The 19,659-nt window shown below is 31.2% G+C and overlaps 3 protein-coding genes across 3 annotated transcripts; all 3 read right to left on the reverse strand.

The window, feature by feature from the left end:
- Positions 1-2,169: 2,169 nt before the first annotated feature.
- Positions 2,170-7,363, reverse strand: LOC107015432 (probable galacturonosyltransferase 11). Its single transcript, XM_015215698.2, has 2 exons — positions 6,616-7,363; positions 2,170-4,068 (listed from the first exon to the last, which is right to left on the reverse strand). The coding sequence occupies exons 1-2, from the start codon at positions 6,769-6,771 to the stop codon at positions 2,614-2,616; spliced, it is 1,611 nt and encodes a 536-aa protein (XP_015071184.1). The 5' UTR covers positions 6,772-7,363; the 3' UTR covers positions 2,170-2,613.
- An 810-nt stretch (positions 7,364-8,173) lies between these two features.
- Positions 8,174-10,349, reverse strand: LOC107013927. Its single transcript, XM_015213804.2, has 3 exons — positions 9,927-10,349; positions 9,704-9,789; positions 8,174-8,657 (listed from the first exon to the last, which is right to left on the reverse strand). Exons 1-3 carry the CDS (start codon positions 10,264-10,266, stop codon positions 8,373-8,375), a joined length of 711 nt encoding a protein of 236 aa, XP_015069290.1. The 5' UTR covers positions 10,267-10,349; the 3' UTR covers positions 8,174-8,372.
- Positions 10,350-12,603: 2,254 nt separating this feature from the next.
- Positions 12,604-18,915, reverse strand: LOC107012740 (agamous-like MADS-box protein AGL8 homolog). The gene is made up of 8 exons (XM_015212655.2): positions 18,525-18,915; positions 14,044-14,122; positions 13,885-13,949; positions 13,702-13,801; positions 13,564-13,605; positions 13,314-13,355; positions 13,107-13,222; positions 12,604-12,995 (listed from the first exon to the last, which is right to left on the reverse strand). The coding sequence occupies exons 1-8, from the start codon at positions 18,707-18,709 to the stop codon at positions 12,881-12,883; spliced, it is 744 nt and encodes a 247-aa protein (XP_015068141.1). The 5' UTR covers positions 18,710-18,915; the 3' UTR covers positions 12,604-12,880.
- Positions 18,916-19,659: the final 744 nt, after the last annotated feature.

Below are 19,659 nucleotides of genomic sequence, written 5' to 3' on the forward strand. Positions count from 1 at the left end.
ATATATATATATATATATATATATATATATATATATATATATATATCATTATCATCATATCATATCATCATATATTATTAAAAGTGAGAAGCTTCAAAGTGTAAAGTTGGATTACCATTTTACTCCTAAACTAAATTAAAATATTATGAATTATCCAATTAGTTATATATCAATAGTAGATGAATATCTTGTATTAAATTAGTCAAATAAATTAAATATAGGAATACTGTTAAAATATTATGAACTATCCAATTAATTATATATTAATAGTAGATGAATATCTTGTATTAAATTAGTCAAATAAATTAAATATAAGAATACTGGTGAATGATATTAGGTGACTGATAAATTTCTTCGTGGATGATGATTACAAAAAAAAATCAACAGTTTATTAATAATACAAAATAAATTTGTATCCTTTAATAAAAAATGCATCATTTAACATTAATTTACAATACATCAGCTGTATTTCTAGGAGTTTAAGTATTTAAATGACTTAATAACATAAAAAATAATTATACTTTAAAATAATCGTTTTAACAACTTATTTCAATATGACATGGGAAATATATGAATCAAAATTTTCTTCTAAAAATAAAATATTATTTTAATTATGGAAAAATTATGTTTAAGATATTTTTTTGTCAGTTGTTAAAAGTGGGAAGAACTCAAATTAAAGTTTGATTATCATTTTATCCCTTTTTTAAAAAAAATATTTACCCTTTTCATAATAATAATAATAATAATAATAATAATAAATTCTACATTAATGCTAACAATTATAATTAAAGCCTATAGACTCTTCTTTGCGCCAATGCTTTAATTTCCTTCCATTATAATTGATAAAAACCGAGGATACTCCCACAATTAAGTATGGAGTGATAAATTTTTTTTGGGTTAAATTATCTTTAATAATTTCATTCTCTTCAACTTCTTAACTTAAATACTTTCATTCTCTTCAACTTCTTAGCTTTAATAATTTGATTCTCTTCAACTTCCCTTACCTAAAATTCCTTATTTAAAGTCACATTTTAAAGAACACCAAATTTGTAAATCTCATTTGAACATTTTACTTCAATGTATGCCAGATTTTCTCCGATTAAGAACTATTTTCTCATTTTTCTTTTATCATTTTTGTTTCTTTATTTTTACTTTTTTTGGTAACTTTATAGTAGATCTTCTAGGTACAGAAGAAAAAAAGTATCATTGTATTGGGGATGGTACCATTAGTGTAGCATTTGGATCACAGACGTCATCATTTGTGATAATATTGATACACAGAAAATGAATGTTTGGAAGGGTTCTATAAATTTTTATCACTATGTATGGATTAGAATAAAATAAACATATATACTCTCTTATACACCGATAGTTTTTATATTTTTTTAGTTTTTATTTTAATTGATGTAGATGAAGGATACCTATCTCCGGAAGATGTTTGAAAATGTTTCAAGAATTCAAATTTTGTTATTATTTCATGTAAATTGGTTTCGATTTTTATTTTTATTCTTAAAATTTTCTTTTTTTGTTTTCAAAGTGGATATGTGATCTACGCGTATAGTGTGTAAAGAGAGATTATTGAGGATATGTTATATCGACATATTCATATTATTACATGTAATATTATCTGAATTATTACAAATGTAACATTCAAATGTTATGGATTTTATTGAATGAATATGATGTAAATGATAAAATAAATATTATTATTTTAGCATTTTCTATATAATAATCCAATAATATTGAACAAACGTGCAACACTATGTATGAATTAGAATAAAATAAACATATGTACTCTCTTCTAAGTAATTTTCCAAATACAATATTAATTTTATACGTGAATAGTTTATCTTTTAATTGACTATCTAAAATGACAATAAGTTTTACTTGGCGGTATCAATTTGGGGGTCCCTGGACTTCTGTTGCTCTCCATAAAGCATTTGGTCCAATAGGCAGTTTCATGTTAAGTCAATTCGAGCTCGGTTGATAAAATTGCTGAATCCGCCACCGGCAAGTACATATACTACAACAATAATTTTCACACCAATCAATGTTGTCTTGCAACATTATTGGAATGTGACATATGATGAAGACCTTAACAAGTAGAAGAAAGTTGTGGCCTTTTGGGTTTGTATTGACATTAAACGGACATACATATGAATCAAGATATTGTTCAAAAACCTCAAATACATAGTCATCTTCTATCTTGTACCAAAGGCCAAAAAACCATAATAGTCGCTCTGATGCATCATATCATCAGTATAAATCACTTACATATGTTGCAGTAGTTATATGTTACAGCAACTAAAAATAATTGGATCCGCGTACAGAACAACAAAGAAGCAAAGACAAAATGTCTAACCTAGATGTGATCAAAAGGAACAAGATTATTACAAAAAATGCTAGGAAAATTTGTTCTATCATTTGTAGAGACAGAGAAAACCTCTCAACCATAAGTGATTCCCCTAAACCCTTTGTTGTATAATATCAGTTTTCCTTTTTTCACACTACTAAACTGATAACAAGACTAGGGAAGAATCCTTAATAGGGCAAAATTGTCTATTTCTAACTCTACAATGATGGGATCTCGAGTATGTGAAAAGTATAGTCGTTTCAATGTGTAGCACAATCCTGAAGGTGTGGGTGCGTCTGATTTACATATCGTTCCCACAAAGGCCTATACCTGTTAATGCGCAGCTTAAGCCATGGCTTCATGTTTCCATTGAAGTGAACCACTGCTGCACTCTCTATCAGGCGATTGTCAACATTCACGTCATAACCTAATCCCAACACATGCCACCTCCGATCAAGTGGCTCAGTCATTCCATAAAAAGCTAATAGTCCAGGTGGAAGGGTTCCTAGCTTCCAAATAGTCCTATCAGCATTTTGTTCTATCCAATAATGATATCGGGCAGTGACACTGGCTTTCCTCCAAGCAATCAAATCAAAAACATTCATACCAAATGCCCATCCACAGGCCTGGGGATCAAACTTAGAGCTGATGAGTGGATTCGAAAAATTGAGATACTTGTAATAACGATGAAAAGCTTCAAGACAAGTTTCTACTGCTCCATTCACATTTCCATGCAAATCCAGCGAAAAGAGAGGTGTCAGATCCTTCTGAACTACAACATCATCATCGAGGAAAACAATCTTCTCCAACTGCGGGTAAATCTCAGGGATGTAAAACCGAAGGTGATTCAACAAATGTATATATTTTGGATTCCGGAACTTTGGCTCGACACCCGTATCCTGAGATCCGTCAAAATAATACTTCCTGGAATCTGTGGACATTAGCTGCTTTACAGCAGGAGAATAAGATGAATTCAACCAAGTGAAGTTGTCAATATTCTGTACTTCTACTGTAGAACCTTTGAAGTCATTGTTCAGGAACCAAGCCAGCATCACTCCATAGTGTATTGAATCCGTTACGACATGGAAAACTAGCTGCTTAGGGTGATCAGCATTGGCCACAGTTGAGTTGATAACGACTGAAACTGCCAACAGATTATCTGAAAATATGCAGAAGTGATACAGGTTATTGTCTACTAAACGAGGTGAGTTTCTCCTCTCATCAGCAAAATCCTGCAGTGACTTTTTTGTAAGCCAATCAGCCATGAGCTTCATTTCTAGGCAGTGCAGGTTCTTTGGCAGAGACTCGGCTGTCAACTGTCCGAACATCATACTTTGAACAGATGCAGCATTGGCACGCTCTTCAAGAGCTTGAATATGTGATTTCATTGTCATCATAGTGGTAGCAATATCATAATGGGCATCCTGTGCCTTAAGGATGAGAGAAGATAGACTTCTTATGTTTGGCTCAGCTTCATCTAGAGAAATAGGCTCATCTCTCATTGCAGCTTTTGAGAGTAAAAGTTGACAACTTCTTATCTTTGTACTCAGCTCCCATGCAAGATGAAGATTGTTGTGCTCTTTTGCTATAATGATGTAAGCTTTGGCTAGTGTTGTTTGCTCTGCTATTTGTCTGGCATATGAATTAACACTTAACATCTCTTGTGTGAGATTCATACGCTCATGCACAACCTGCTCATTCCTAGACTCTCTTTCCTGGAACAATGAAAAATATTGAGCCAGTTGTGATTATCAAAGTACTTTAGAGTTAAAATAAAATAAGATGGAACTCAGCCAATCCATCCAGTGAAGGTCAACTCTATCTGTATAATCATTTTTTTGAACTTGGATATCTCTCTGTATAATCGTACATTGGTGAATACAACAAACCATACAAAAGTATAGGTAAACGACATCGCAATTCTCATTAAGGTCATCGTTTTAATAGGTGAACTAGTCAACAATTACACAGTTAACAAACTAATTCATCATTGCAGTTCTTTTATGTTTATAGAATGCAACTTCAAAAAGAACTTAGTTACTTTTACCAATTGTTAAGTCCTTGCTCTTACACCACGTAATGAATAAAATGGATATTGTTGTTCCTGGAAAGATTCTCTATACAAGACTTAGAAGACCTGTCAACTCAAACAGATGTGCCAACTACAAGGACTCATGGCACATTCTATGCTTCTGCATATTTTAACATCAGAAGAACTAGAATTGCTAACAAACGGACATTTAACATTTGTATTGAGAAATTATCAAAAAGAATTAAAAACAGCAATAGGTGAAAAGGGCTAGAAAGTAGCAAGTGGAGTGAAGTAGAAAAATTAATCTAGCTTTATCACTTTCAAAGCCAAGTATTAGGAACATGGGTTACATTTTATAATGATGTCCGTCAAAGGGTGATCTAGTAATGAGGGACCATCGAATTACTGAATGGGGTTAACACTTTATTTACTTCTCTGACCCAAAACAGGTCCCATTTTCAATTTTTCATCCTTAGTTAATCAGAAATGGTGTTAATTTATTTGAAAAATAATTTTAATGCACTGTATATGACTCTCGTGGAACCCATTTACTTTTCTGTAGAAACATTTTCCCCACGTTTATTCCTCAAAAATGGAAAAGCCAAGATATGGCTTCCCTGTGTAGAAACTTTTCCTTAATAAAGTGCACCAAATGAAAAATGGGACTACAGTTTAGGTCAAGTAATCTAAACAAGTCACACCCAAAAATCCATATTGAATTATAAATCTATAACACTTCTACCGTCAATACTTTTCTGTTGGTTTTATCAGATAAGACTTTCATAGCAAGCGTGTCAGCCATATATATTCTTTCCAAGTGACAGTCAAGGTAGAAGTTGAAGTGGATGTCGATTAAATCCTTGTTTCAGGAAGCGGGTGTTCAGAAAAAGAAAAAAGAAAATAGAGGGAAAATAAAAAGACAAAAAACTGTGACTATGTTGGGAGCAGGGACCAATTGCTGGTGTGATGGGAAATAAGTTGGAGGTGGATTGTTTCCATTCTAGCGGAAGGGAGAAAGGAATGGTAAAAGACAGGAAGCAGATCTAGGTATAGAGAGATGCAAGGATGAGCTACCCTTCGGGGTGGCCCAGTGATTTGGGCTTGAGACTTCCATGTTGGAGGTCTCAAGTTCGATGCCAGCGTAAGCAAGAGATTTGCTTTCTGGGTTGAGCTCATTGCACCGGGCTTGCTAGTGCGGATTCTCTCTTGTGTGGTTTTCAAGCTATTGCATAGGAGCCGGGTTTTACCATGTGCATACCCAAAGGGTAGCGGTTGTGGGTTTCCCTTGTCATAAAAAAAGAGGATGAGCTGTGTATAATGCACAGCAGCAGTGGTAGTCAAGTGCACAGGATCTAATACCACCACTTTCTCAAAATAATTAGCACGATAAAAAAGATTAAAGTCACCAGGGACACAAGCACACGGACAGCCACAAAGATCCAAAGAGACAACAAGTAAATTATTGACAACAATATTTAGAAAACAGAACGTTCAAACCCCCACAGGCACATCTAATAGATCTGGAACAATATAGAAGCGATCCACATGTTCTACATTCTAGCTTAGGGTAGATGAGCTACAAACTGAAAGAAAAATGGGCAATACAAAATTTCCATTATTGGAGCTGAAAGTTAAGAGAAAATCATTGCACTTAAGCTTAAAAGTGACAAGTATCACTTACAAGACCCAAAACATGAACAAATTGATGTTAATGCATTGAAAACTAAGTGCAGATTTACCATCCTACTAAAAACTACCAACCAGTATTGTGAAAATCCTAAAACAATTCATGAAACAAACATACAACAACAAGAAGATAATGTAGTCCCACAAACTCGAGTCCTTCTCTGATAGACAGTTGGTTCAAGGAAAAACAAATCAAAGCAATCCGATAAAAGAAGTAATTTATGTGAAAGCATAACAAGGCATGTTGAACAGTATCTACAACAATATAACACTATAATCAAAATAGAAGAAATAACAGATAGTAACAAAAACCGATCAATGAAAAACTACAAAAGTAATCCTCACACCAGTAGTATAAAAGATAGCAGATTCTCNCCAGTATTATAAAAGATAGCAGATTCTCAGATCAGAAACTCCCAGTAATGGAAAATGAACAAGGAGGATTTCTACTTTATCAAAAAATCAAGCTCATTAAGCTTGAAACTACTATGATTCAGAAAGCAATAAAACTAACGATGATCTGGGTCTGGATTTGTAGGCTTACCAAAACAGGTTGTTCTACGTGATCCTCGTGGTCATGATGATGATGAACTACAAACAAAACGAAACCTACAATTGAGAATATTCCAAGAAGCGACCAGATCCAACAAGATAGCCTCCTTCGAACCGGGCGCCGATAATCGGCCGCCCGCCGCCGCATCTTATACCTTTATCTTCCCCAATTCACCGCCAAAACAAGAAACGAGAACACCCAATCTCCAAGATTGAATCCACACACACAAAAAAAACCCAAATCTGAGACTCCCAAATCAAGAATCGAAAGAAAACCCGTCCCTAAAGAATCACAAATATTGCAGTAAACCCATTGGTCAGATTCAATGAATCAAGACAATGGAATGCAGAATAAGCTTAAACAATGAAGGGTGGCAAAATGGTGTTGGCCAAAACGATAAAAATGACTCAATGAGATTGAAGCAGCTTTAAAGAGTATAAGCATGGAAGATTGTGTGAAAGAGGACAAGCGGGGAAAATAAGGAGATGGGGAAAGATCTATTTTTGCTCATGAACAAATCTAATAAAGGAGCATGTGTTTAGTGAAAACCTTTACAACAATATCTCCACCATCATTCTTCTCAAGAGAGTTCACAGACTTTTGTCAACTCATATAACAAATTGAAAAGAAACAAGTATCACATCAAAGTTTTAGATTTTCTTATCAAACATTGTTCACAATGCAAATATTGTCACACACTCTGTCCAACTTGGCACTCTTTCGTTTCCGTCGGTCCAAAAAAAAAAAAATTTAACTTTTCTATAGCTTGTTTTTAGATAGACTATAAATTTTTTTAAAAAGAAAAATCTCATAAGTTTTATGTCTAGTCAAACGCATTGTCGTATATTAATATAGAATGAGTACTATGTGTATTAGACCGACACATGGATCATTCGTGATGCATGTCATTATAAGTCTAGTCCGATGAAATCGTTCTTTATTTTGTTTCTTAATTTAACACCTAATGTATTGTATTTTTTACCTTGCTTGCCTATTGGAAATTTCGAATAATACCAAAATCTTCCATTTAATTGCATCATTTTATATGGTTGTTTAAGTTTGAAATCTCATCCTTTCACCAAAAACGCTCGTTTGTTGAAGTTTGAAATATAAAGGATGAAGCCAAACGTATGTAATTAGAGTCTTTTATATGCCAGACTAGCTAATAGTAGGTTCATATATATATAGCTACAATTTGTCAACTTAGGTAAGTGTACATTTATTTTGTTGTTTTGAATTTTGATTGCAAATAGCAACTTGACTTGGACATGTACCTAAATATTACATCCAAAACAGTACTAGTTGGTTATGAATCATTTCGCTGAGGTTTAACTTATTCTATCATTAAGAAAATAGATCCATATCCCGGCCCAAATCACATTATAATATATAGTACTAGATAGGCTCGTTACAATTTGACTATCTCTACGATCATGTGGGAACAGAGTCAAAATTAAGAAGCTATATATGAGGTCTACATCTCTTTAACGATGTGAGACCTTTTGAGGAGAACTCTGCATATAAACCTAATGTTAAGAATATGTTTGGATTGATTTAGCATAACAAACAACATTCGTGTCCAACGAAATAGAACACCTCTCATTTTTGTGTTTTAATTTGTACAATTCATTTCCAAATGGAGGAAGTAGCTACTCGTTTCGTGCAGATTGTAACAACAGAAAGTAAAATGAAATTTTGTTTGGTATTATATATATAAATGTGAAGAGTGAATGATAGAAACGATATGATTAAGCTAAGAGCCAAAAGTCCTTGTGACGTTTAGTAGTAATGAGATATCCTCCATACTTGCTGCTCTTTCTTCTTACTGCAATTGTCAAGCATTTTGCATTTTGAATACAGTGTTCCACAACTCTGTTTTTCGACTTTTTTCCTAACCATATCCTGCGTAAACGCCACATTATTGATCTTTTTCTTTGTCCCAATACGAGTAATGACACTTTTCTCTGCTTTGCTGCTTCTACAATTGCAGGCCCTTTTTCTTTCCCTTCTTCCACTGCAATCTCTACTTGCACCTGTTAACACACAAATCATCACAATTAACCGTTTTTCCAATGAATACAATCTTGGGCCGCAAGAAAAGCATCTCTTTATCTGTGAGGATGCACCCAAGCAAGCATCATATTCGATCATGACTCGAATCCAAGCTCATAGACAAGATATTGGTGTTACCCGAATATCCTCCTCCCAACACCTACCTCATGCTTGGGAATCAAATCGATGACATTGACTTTGATATCACTGGTTAGGACTAAACGTTTATCATCATTATCAAAAGTCAATTTTATTTTTTAACAATATGTCCACCAAGAAAGTGTAATGTTGATCATGACTTCGATTAACGCCACCTCAGCCCCTTCGTGGGTCTTGCCATAGACATGAAATAGACGTTGCCCAAAACTTCTCTTATTAACTTTAAATTTTGTATTCAACATCCAGATTGAAAACAAATGCATTTTGTTCATGACATTTCTCTCTCACACACACTCAAAATAAATGATTTAAATCACTAAACAAAGAGACAAATTGCTTAGCAGCAAGTAAACACATGCTAGCATGAAGCTAAAAAAGTAGGAGTTGTTAATATACTTGCCATGTTGAAGTGTTGCCTAGAGAAAAAGGTTATTTTACCTACTAATTGGCTTCATTATGCCAACCAGAAATACTGGACAGCACCTTTTTAATTATATTTATTGGTAACTTTCCATGTGATTTGGTACGGACAATATTTGGACTGACACTATTCTCCCATTCAATTATCTAACTTGGGCCATTTGGACTTGCTACAACATTATTAGGTGAAAACAATAGTTCTATTTTGAAGGATCGTGGTGGAGTAGTAAGTATTCTTTCATTCTTAATTAAAGGTCTCAGTACGAGTCCCTCTATGTATGGTGTTGCGTTTATTAGGGAGTTTTTACCCCCAATGAGGGATTTCTCAACGTGAATTTGGATTTAGTCCGACTCTAATGTGAGTACTAGGGAAAAGATAATAATTTTATACTAGTAGCTTCATTGACCAATCAATTAAATTCAAATATAGAGCAATTTCAGTACTTACCCCTGGTCTCTTTGTTTGACATATAGTTTTCATGGAGTAAAGAAGTTCATAGGCTCTTTGAATAATTTCACTATTCTCATTTTCACCTACACAAGTAATAAAAATAGGAACATTAGTCACATCTGTTTCATTTTCACACGTCTTAATTTGATTAAACATGACGACGTTTTAAAAAGAAAGACATTTAAATCTTGTGATCTAAAAATGTCAGTAAAAGTTTTACCTTGTTTAGTGGGCTTGATTATGGAGAGAAGAATAATTGTGTCATGGCTTTGAACAGTATGTGTAAGTGCCCATTGCAGAGCACTTTTGGCTTCAACACTAGTATCAACCATAACCATGACTCTATTATTAATCCCATTTTCAGTATCTGTCTTCGATTCATCTGTGTTGTAATTCATCTCAATGCTGTTTTTGCTTGAAAAATCAGACTTGTTATCATCGGATTTTAACAAATCAATCGCCTTCTTGTACAGCTGAGAAGGCGAATTACGCGATCGAACATGGACTGCAGTTCGATTCATACAAAATCCTGGCAATTTAACACGCACAGTACGCATCATGTTTGAGAATTTTGTTCAACAAATTGGTGATTTTGTGGTGTTTTTATTGAAGGAGTACTAAAACTTTTATATGTTTTAGAATGGGAGGGAGAAAAGGGTGTGAATTTATATATGTAGTGACTCAAATGTCATGCCAAATCATTTTCTAAAGTGGGGTTCTTGGTATTTTGACGTGCTTAGCATGAAGTTTTTGTAGACCCATACTGACTAATTTGTTGAATTAAATGTCAATGATTTAAGTAGTAGTGTTAACATTTTTGTTAGCCAAAATATAAAAGTGGATACCTAACATTTATTGTTAACTAGCCATTCATACATTTTTTTTCTCTTTTTTGACAAAGAGTGTTCAACTGATCATCCTTCACTATATGTTGCTATGCAACTGATCGTCTAGGGAATGATAACTGGAGTTTCTTTCTGTAATAAAAATGTCACTATATTACAAAGCAATTACTATAAATAATGTTTGTGTGACACGAGTAATTAATTAATAACTTTTTTTTTTGAATTATTGAGTTTAATGGTATTCGAATTTTTTGTAACGTGAGGGGCTGTTCGTTTGAAGCTTTTTTTAAAGATCTAAACGTGGGGAAGATTTGTGGTTGGAAATTGGAATCACAAGATTACAATTCATTGTTTTTTTTTCTCTATTGTATATTATGTATATACAAAAAATCCATGGATGCTGATTTAGGAACATAATTAAACATCGTTATTAAAAAAATATATATAGTTTTAAGTTCAAATCTAATGCCACATATACTCCTATGGAATTTGGTAGAGCCCCACGTATAAAGATAAATCAATTTGTTGAATTTATGAGACACACAAATAGAAAAAGTCAACTTTATTTGCAAGCTGTAGTTTAGGAGTATTATTATTAAATAGTGTTCATTCTCTTTTTCCAAGAAACTTTAGTCTTGATTCCAATAATGTCAACTTTTAACTCTATCATGTACCCGACCACATAAACCTAAATTGATTGTGTTTTTTGTTTGGATTAGGAGAAAATTGGTTCTTGTAGTTTGGCAAAATTCCATTATATACTACTACTATTTCAATATTGACTTGTATGCATTTCTCATAGTGTTATTTGTGTCAAATATACCTAAATAATGACCCAACCACCACCCACCCATTTTTTAAAAGAAATTGTAAAATTTACTCTCAATTTGGATAGTGGAATGTTCTAATATTCAAAGTTGATATACAATATATTGAAAGAGAATAGCTAGTAGGAATACTATATGCAAATAATACAGATATATAACATATGGTGTTTGTTTTCAAGATTTTAGATCTTATATTGATAGTGTATTAAAATTACTTACACCAACGATATACAAAAGTTAAACTTCATATGATTAGAATGTTTTTTTGTCCTTTTGCGGATAAATTATATACACTAACAATATAAAAAAACATAAAAAATCGTTTTCACGAATAATCAACTTTTCTCCACTGGTGGAGTCATATTGGAAACAAATGGGAGAGATTCAAGAAGTCTAAGTGGATTAATTAGGACTAAAATATACATGATTGGCCACGGACTATTTTGGACAAAATAGTGTTGTAGGAGTCAATGTCATTATCATAATCACTTAATAGTCAATATTTTGATTAGTAAATATTCTGGAAGCATGAAAATTCTTGCGCCCTTCATGGCTAAAATGAATATATCCCTCCAATTAATGACCCCAGAAATCCAATATAAAAACAAAAGCCTAAATTTGAAGTACTGATCGCGATTCTTTATTAATCGATTCACAAAATGTTTTAATTTACTGTTCTATGATAATGAAAAGGCTATGTATAACACGAAATGTACTTATATATCTAACTATTTATCGAAAAGTAATTCTTAAACTCATGTTCCTTCCGGATAGGGTACCAAAAAAAAGTTTATCTTTGAATTAATTAAGGTCCACATGTAAAACATTTGTGGTCTTTTTGAGGAATTAATGAAAGCCTTTAAAATTTTATGTTGAACTATCGACGTGCACGCACACACTATAGATTATATCTATTTATAAAACTAAATGTGTATATTAATTGTCGAAAATCTAATCCAATTATGCAGAAGCAATACGTCATTAAATGTACATTGATTAAGGCAAGGAAAATTAATAATCAGAATACTATATAGCATATAAACATATATATGTATACAATCTAATTGACATATAGTACTACTTAGATTAAAAATCATATCCTCACTATTGTCACCCTTAATCAGAGGTTTTGGTTCAAATTTTGAATATGAAAACTGCTAGGAATACCACACTCGAGCCCTCATCGAGCGATCTAAATTTGCGAATTCGATCGGGCAAAAAACCAAAAGGGAAGTAATATGAGCAATAAATATTAGTGCTAGTGGTAAAATGTTTTAAGACAAAACACCCTAAGAGAGGATGATATATGGTACTACTACAATATATTGTGCATATTGTTACACAACAGCCATATATACACCATACACAATTAAGTAGATATGAAAGTTGTGTTTGTCTAATATGTAACATACATATATATAATATATGTGCATATACTATTAGTGATTAATAGATAACATAATATTGTCCGCTTGGTCGTTTATACTTCATTAAGTTTTAAATTAACCGTTGAGATGGCGAAGCATCCATGGAGGCATCACAGAAGTACTGTTTTGTTGTTGTTGCCGCGATGATCCTTCAACTTCTCCATTGTCTCCTGCATTTGGGTATGCTTCCCTGCAATTTTTTCGCGTAGAAATCAAATAGGTAATCATAAACGGTATGAATAACATGAAAGTACAACGGAAAGTAATATTTATAAAAATTGTATGGGGACAAAGAAAATACCCTATGTGAAGATTGTTAAAGGGGTGTGGCAAACCAAACGAAGATGAATTGAGATGATCATGACTCTGTTGCTCCCACGGAGTCTGTTGGGCCATCTCTTTCTCCCTTTCCTTAACCTATTCAGCCAATATCCTCCAAACTTGTTAAAAGCAACGCGAATCATTGAGTGAAATCTAAAACATTTTACAAGAAAATTAACTATTGTACCTGCTTTGAAAGATTGTTGTTTTGTTCTTGCAATGCCTTGTCCTGTGTCAAGTAAAAATAAAGTTATATAACTATAAGCAACTTGGTCCTATCAATGCAACAAAATTTTCCCTGTTTATTATTGATTACAACACTAAACTACATGAAAAAACTTGTGACACAAGTATAAAATAAGTTTATATGGAATGGATAGGAAAAAACTATATATGATACGCGCAAAAAAAAAAAGGATAATAAGCTTCACATATACCTTCTTTTGAAGCTCAGAAATGGATTCATGCATCAATTGGTTCTACAAGAAAGAAAAAGTCTTAAGTTCAAAATGTTTTCTTAAACAAAGTACTGCACATATATACATATGTATACAACTACATGATTGTTGTTATACCTTTCTAGATCGAATGTGCTTAAGAGCAGAATCGAGCTGGTGTTCCAGATTCTGAAGCTCTTTCATACTCAATGTGTCCAACTCTTCTCCTGCATAATGCCTGTAAATAATCAAATATACGTCAGTAGAAACGAGGGATTATTTATATATATATGTATATACACATTCGTTATATATGTATACTTTTGGTTTCTTTGCAAAACCTCAAGTCTGGCCTTAAGCTTAGCATGTTCCAAAGTCCAGCTACCCTGCAAAAAGTTACAAAAAATTTTGATAAACCAAGTCCTCCAGGAAGCAACTTAAAATGAGATTTAACAAAGACGACTTTATAATTAGGCATACCGGGGTTACAATATCAGTAGCATTAAGCTGCCTTTCAGCATATGAGTACCTTTCATACCTTTCAAGAATCCTTTCCATGCTAACATGACAAGAGAAACACCAATAATCAAAGATTTTATAAACCAGCGCGATGAAGTATAACTATATATTTTGTGCAGATACTTGGCCTATTCTATCTAAAATTGCATCAACATCGTGTACAATAATCACGTTGCACCAAAAAGCTAGAACATATCAACGCGTAATGGAGAGTAATCTAACAAGCAAGTTTTAAGATAATCCTATAAGGGCGGAGCTAGGTATAGCTAAATTTAGAAATAGTAACGTGAGACACAAACTAAAGGCCAAAAAAAAGTTTAAATTGAACTCTTCTATCAAAAATTCATGAAAATAATAAGCATACAAATACTTCTTACCTAAAAACAAGCATACAAATGAATATTGATGATATGGATATCTATATTTAATCGATTTCTAGCAAGTCATCAATCCAACACATATGGGTCGAATTGGACAGTTCGCTAATTAAAAGGTTCTCGTGAGAACCTCTTCACCCTAAAATTTGTTTAATTTGTTAAGAGTTAAAAGATTGTTTAATTTTGTTTAAAGTAAAGCTTTATATTTACACTTATATTGGGGGGGAAATCAACTTGTATTAGTATATAATTACCCTCAAATTTCAATATTTATGATCTACATCACCACACAAAAAGGAAAAAAAAAAGATGTAACATTATTCGATTCACTTGATTTTAATTGCTTTGGACTTTTCAAAATTGTTATCAAACCTTGACCGAATCCTCTAAAAATGTACCATTATTTTTTTTTAAAACATACACATATCCATGGACATTTTCAAAGAATCCAAATAGTAATATACCTAGAAGAAAAATATCATGGTCAAACAAAATAGTGATAAACACAAATTGAGATCCTAAATTAATGTTGAGAAATATAAAACTTGCTTGATATTTAAATTTACCAATTCCCCAAAATCCACAAATTTAAGCAACGAGCTTTAACAACATGAATAGCTATTCAACTTGTATCTTCTAATACTTGTTATGACTTATTGATAAACATAAAAACTTTCTTCTTGTTGTAGCAAGTGCATTTTTACTATTAAAATTAGGCCAATTTCATTGATGGCCTCCTAAAATTGGTATTAGGTTTCACTTAGACATCTTGAATGGGGATATTCATTTTAGACATCTTATATAGGTTTTAATATGTCACGTTGACACTTTTTGCTGACATGTCAAAATGAGTGTGATACACTCAACAATAGAGCGTGAAAGACTCAATTTATTTATTTTTTATTTTATTTTCTCTTCAAATTCTTTATTCAAATCTTTCAAGTCAATTTCTTCTTCTTCATTGTATTACTTTTCTAAATCTACAATCACTTCCATCCACCATTTTACCGGGAAAATGAACACCAGCACTCAAATTTTTTATTTATTCTCTCTTTCTTTCTTCCTCTCCTCTTTTCCTCCATAGAACAACAATAAGAGAAAGACGAAAAAGAGATTCGAAACAATTTTAAAAATTGATTAAAAAAATAAAAGAATTGTTAGATATTGAAGAGAAGACAACTATCCTTGGGAGGGGGGAGTTAAATTGATTTTTTTAGAATAATATTTTTATTTTATTTATTATATAGATTTTATAATGATTTTTAAATTAAAACTACATGTATAATCATTTAATTAGTTGTTTGTCACGATTCTTCATCTCTTTGCTTATTGTCAAAAAACTATCAAAATAATATAGCAGGACCCTACATAAAGTGTCTAAAATAAATATCATCCAATTAAAGTGTTTAAATAAAACTTGATGCCAACTCTAGAGAGTCACCGATGAATTAAACCTTAAAATTAATATTATACATTATTTTGATGTGTATAAACTAATGAGATAGTGTTCACTGTTCTTTTGGTATCACTAATGTCGTGATTTTTACCTTTAACAACTTGCTAAAACTTAAATTATCTAACCATCAACTCATGTTTTACAATATTATTATCTCACTACCTTGCTAATTAATCTACGAAAGAATTCTAACACCTATAAATAGACAGATTGCGCAAACTATGATTAATATTGAGATCTCTAATAATGAGAAGGATCTCCTTATTTGAACAATTAGCCAGACAGATTTGTTTACTACGAAAAGTGCTTGGAATTAACCTTATGAGATAGGTTAAAACCAATTTTTAACAGATCAAAAATATTAATTCAGAAAATTCCATTTCAAGATTTCAAAAAAGAAAAACATTAATTAATAACAAGACATCTACCAATAACATATTGATTAACATTTAAGATTTATGGACCTTCTAAATGTTGTTGAAAACTCAACAAACAAGAGACTACAGAACATCTTTTCAGTGACAATGACATAACAAGAAATACATAATAACAACAAAAAAAGGACACTTTTAGTGGTAATTGAGTTAATGTCATTACATTTAAGAGTTGCTAAAACTTTAAAAGTTCTTTATATAAATTAATGTTGGTTAGAAATATTCATTTTGTTATTGACACTAAATATACATAACAATAATGTTGCTAAATAATTGACGCAAAATCCGTTGTACTACGTTTACCATATTAGACAAAATATGATGCAATGATAGTTGCACAGAATTAACTTACACAAAATTTAAGAAGTAATGATAATCCAGAAGATATTTTTATTTTTGAATATATATACATATAATATCAAAAATCATGTTAAATACGTTATACTATTACAACTTATATAATTCAACCATTCCCAATATTGCATTTATTGTTATGAAATATGCTCAAATATAGTAAATGTTGAGCAATTGAGCATGTGCACAAGAAGTTAGGCTTTATGTCCCACTCTCTTATGTACTATTTTGTTGGTGATTGATGAACAAGTAGGGGTCCTTGCAAAAAAAGAAAAGATAAATTGTTTTTTTTTAAAAAAATATGAGAAGTATTGGAAAGTATTTGCAAGTGTGTTTGGAAAAGGAAAGTTAGTGTAGTGAAAAAGAATTACATTAGAGAAAAAGAGAAAAAAATATATAGTCTCCAATTCATTCTCTACAAAAGATGAATATTATTTTGTCCAAGTAATGTGTTCTTTTGGTGGAGCTTTGAAATTAATAATTTGTCCGAGGATGATTAGAGTCATATGACATTGTCGAACTATTGTACATTGAGAAAAAATTGTAAGTAATGATCTGAATCTCTTTAAAAAGAGCAACGCAAAGAAATATTTATTTATAAAAGGCGACATAATATATTGGATAGTGTTTTTGTTAATTCTATAGCTAGCAAGACACGAACTAGTAATATTACCACCGATTTGGTATGGATACATATCAAGTACATATAAAATTTCTCTTTTAACCAAAATTAATAATAATAATAATAATAATAATTACCAGAGTTTGGCATAAGTAAACTTTTAATTACCTCTATCACAAAAAGCTGAATATTTCATAATTCTAAACTAAAAACTCTTACTTATCACTTGTACTATTAATACTCTCTAGTACTAAATTTCACTTGTTACAGTATCTTTTTGGGATCTTTTGGTTGAGAACTAGTTATTTAGAATTAATTCTTCTGGGATAACTTGTTCCATCCTGTATATGAGATAACTTATTTTATCATTACTATAGTATAAATAGTGGAATAATTTATCCAAACATATCAACCAAACTTTTATTTCAGTACTATTTTTTTTATCACATGACAATATTTTTATCCCTAGCACGAAACGATAGTGCATAACCTATTTGGGTTCACCCTTGTACCCAGAAAATACACTAAACAACCATTGAGTATAAATTGAAAGGCTGAACCATTGACGTGGACCATGAGTACGATGTGCTAAAGTTCAAAATGCTTTAGTCATTTTTATTTATTTTTATCTAAATTCAACTAATTTCACGAGATATTTTTCAAATAACTCGCCCACGAGAAATCTTTTTTGAAAAAACTCGTCATGAAAATAGTTAGGTAAACAGCATCACACGGTACTGGGGTTGTTCATATACTTAAAAGAGAAAGAAAAAGATAGATTGTGCTAATTAGCATCGTATTACAATTAATTATAACAATAGTTGCTTTACATTAGTGAAATGACCTCTCCATTTTCTTCAGTTACATAATTATGGTGCGCATGGAATTAATTATTTCTTGTATTATTATTCCAATAGATCTGTTTAGTTTTAATTAACAAAAATAAATAATTTTGTTGTATCCATTTTCAAATAGATCTATACAAGATCAAATTCAGAAACAAAACTCGGTACACGTTTTTAATTCTATCAAAATTAAACCCTTAAAAAAATAGTTGTGTAATTGCATGCAATATTGAGGTTATTTTAATCTACTTCATCACAAAAAAAAAAAAAGAACTAGAAAAAAAAATAAAGTGGTGCAGAAAAGAAGTGAAAAAAAATAAATAACTACATATATATAATAAATGGTATACGTACCAAGAGTCAGTAGAATACTCAAAGAGTTTTCCTTTAGTTGAGAAAACAATGAGTCCAACTTCAGCATCGCAAAGCACAGAGATCTCATGAGCTTTTTTAAGCAAACCAGATCGCCTCTTTGAAAAAGTAACTTGACGATTAATTTTGTTCTCTATTCTCTTCAATTGTACTCTTCCTCTACCCATATTAATTTCTTCTTTCTTCTTTCTTCTTTCTTCTTTGTGTGTGTTTATATATGTATATTGTGTAATGAAAATGGATATTTATGTTTAGTATTTCTTTGTTTTTGGCAAATGATAAATAAAAACTGTATCGTTATTGGGAAGTGGAAGGATCTCCCCAGATAGGAGAAGAGGTTTTAATAAATACCAGAGTGGTTTCGTCAAAAGTGTTGTCAAATTTCTATTGGTTCACAATACTCTTCAAGTCGTTTAACTTATACTCACCGTTTTAAAAACAATGAACCTAGTCTGATTTGGCACAAAGTTTAAGAGTATAAAGAAGATTTTTAATCTTATGATTTTAAATTAAAGTTACATTAAATATATAAAATTATATTTTAATTATGTGATAAAAAATTATTACCAAAAAAGAAAAAAGTTATTTTTTCTTAAACTAAACTAAAGAGATTAATAATTAACAAAAACGGACTCACTCTCTCCCTTTTCTCATTATTACTCGGCCGCAAACTCTTAAAAATACACGCCTTAATTAATACTCTTGTCTAATAGAGTATTCATTTAGCATATTTTTTTAAGAAAATTGTAAAATACTAAGGATATGATTTTTTATATGATGGATAATTACTGTTAAACAGATAAAGTATAGATACTTACTTATCTAATTTTTATTTTATTTCTTTTATTTTATTTGTCTATTTTGATAAACTAAAAAACGAGTTATAATTTTTTTTTGTATATTAAACTCTCAATTAATTAATATTGAAAATATATAAAACTTCATAAAAAAATTTTAATTTTAATTTATCGACTTTATAATTAATAAAAATAAAATGACAAATTTACTATATCAATTATGGACAGATGGAGGATCAAATAGTATTTCAACAATTTTAATTTAAGAGAATAAATAAGTAAAATAAAATATTTAATTTTAATATACAGCAAGTAAAAAT

Source organism: Solanum pennellii, chromosome 3 (assembly GCF_001406875.1).
Source record: "Solanum pennellii chromosome 3, SPENNV200".
NCBI lineage: Eukaryota > Viridiplantae > Streptophyta > Magnoliopsida > Solanales > Solanaceae > Solanum > Solanum pennellii.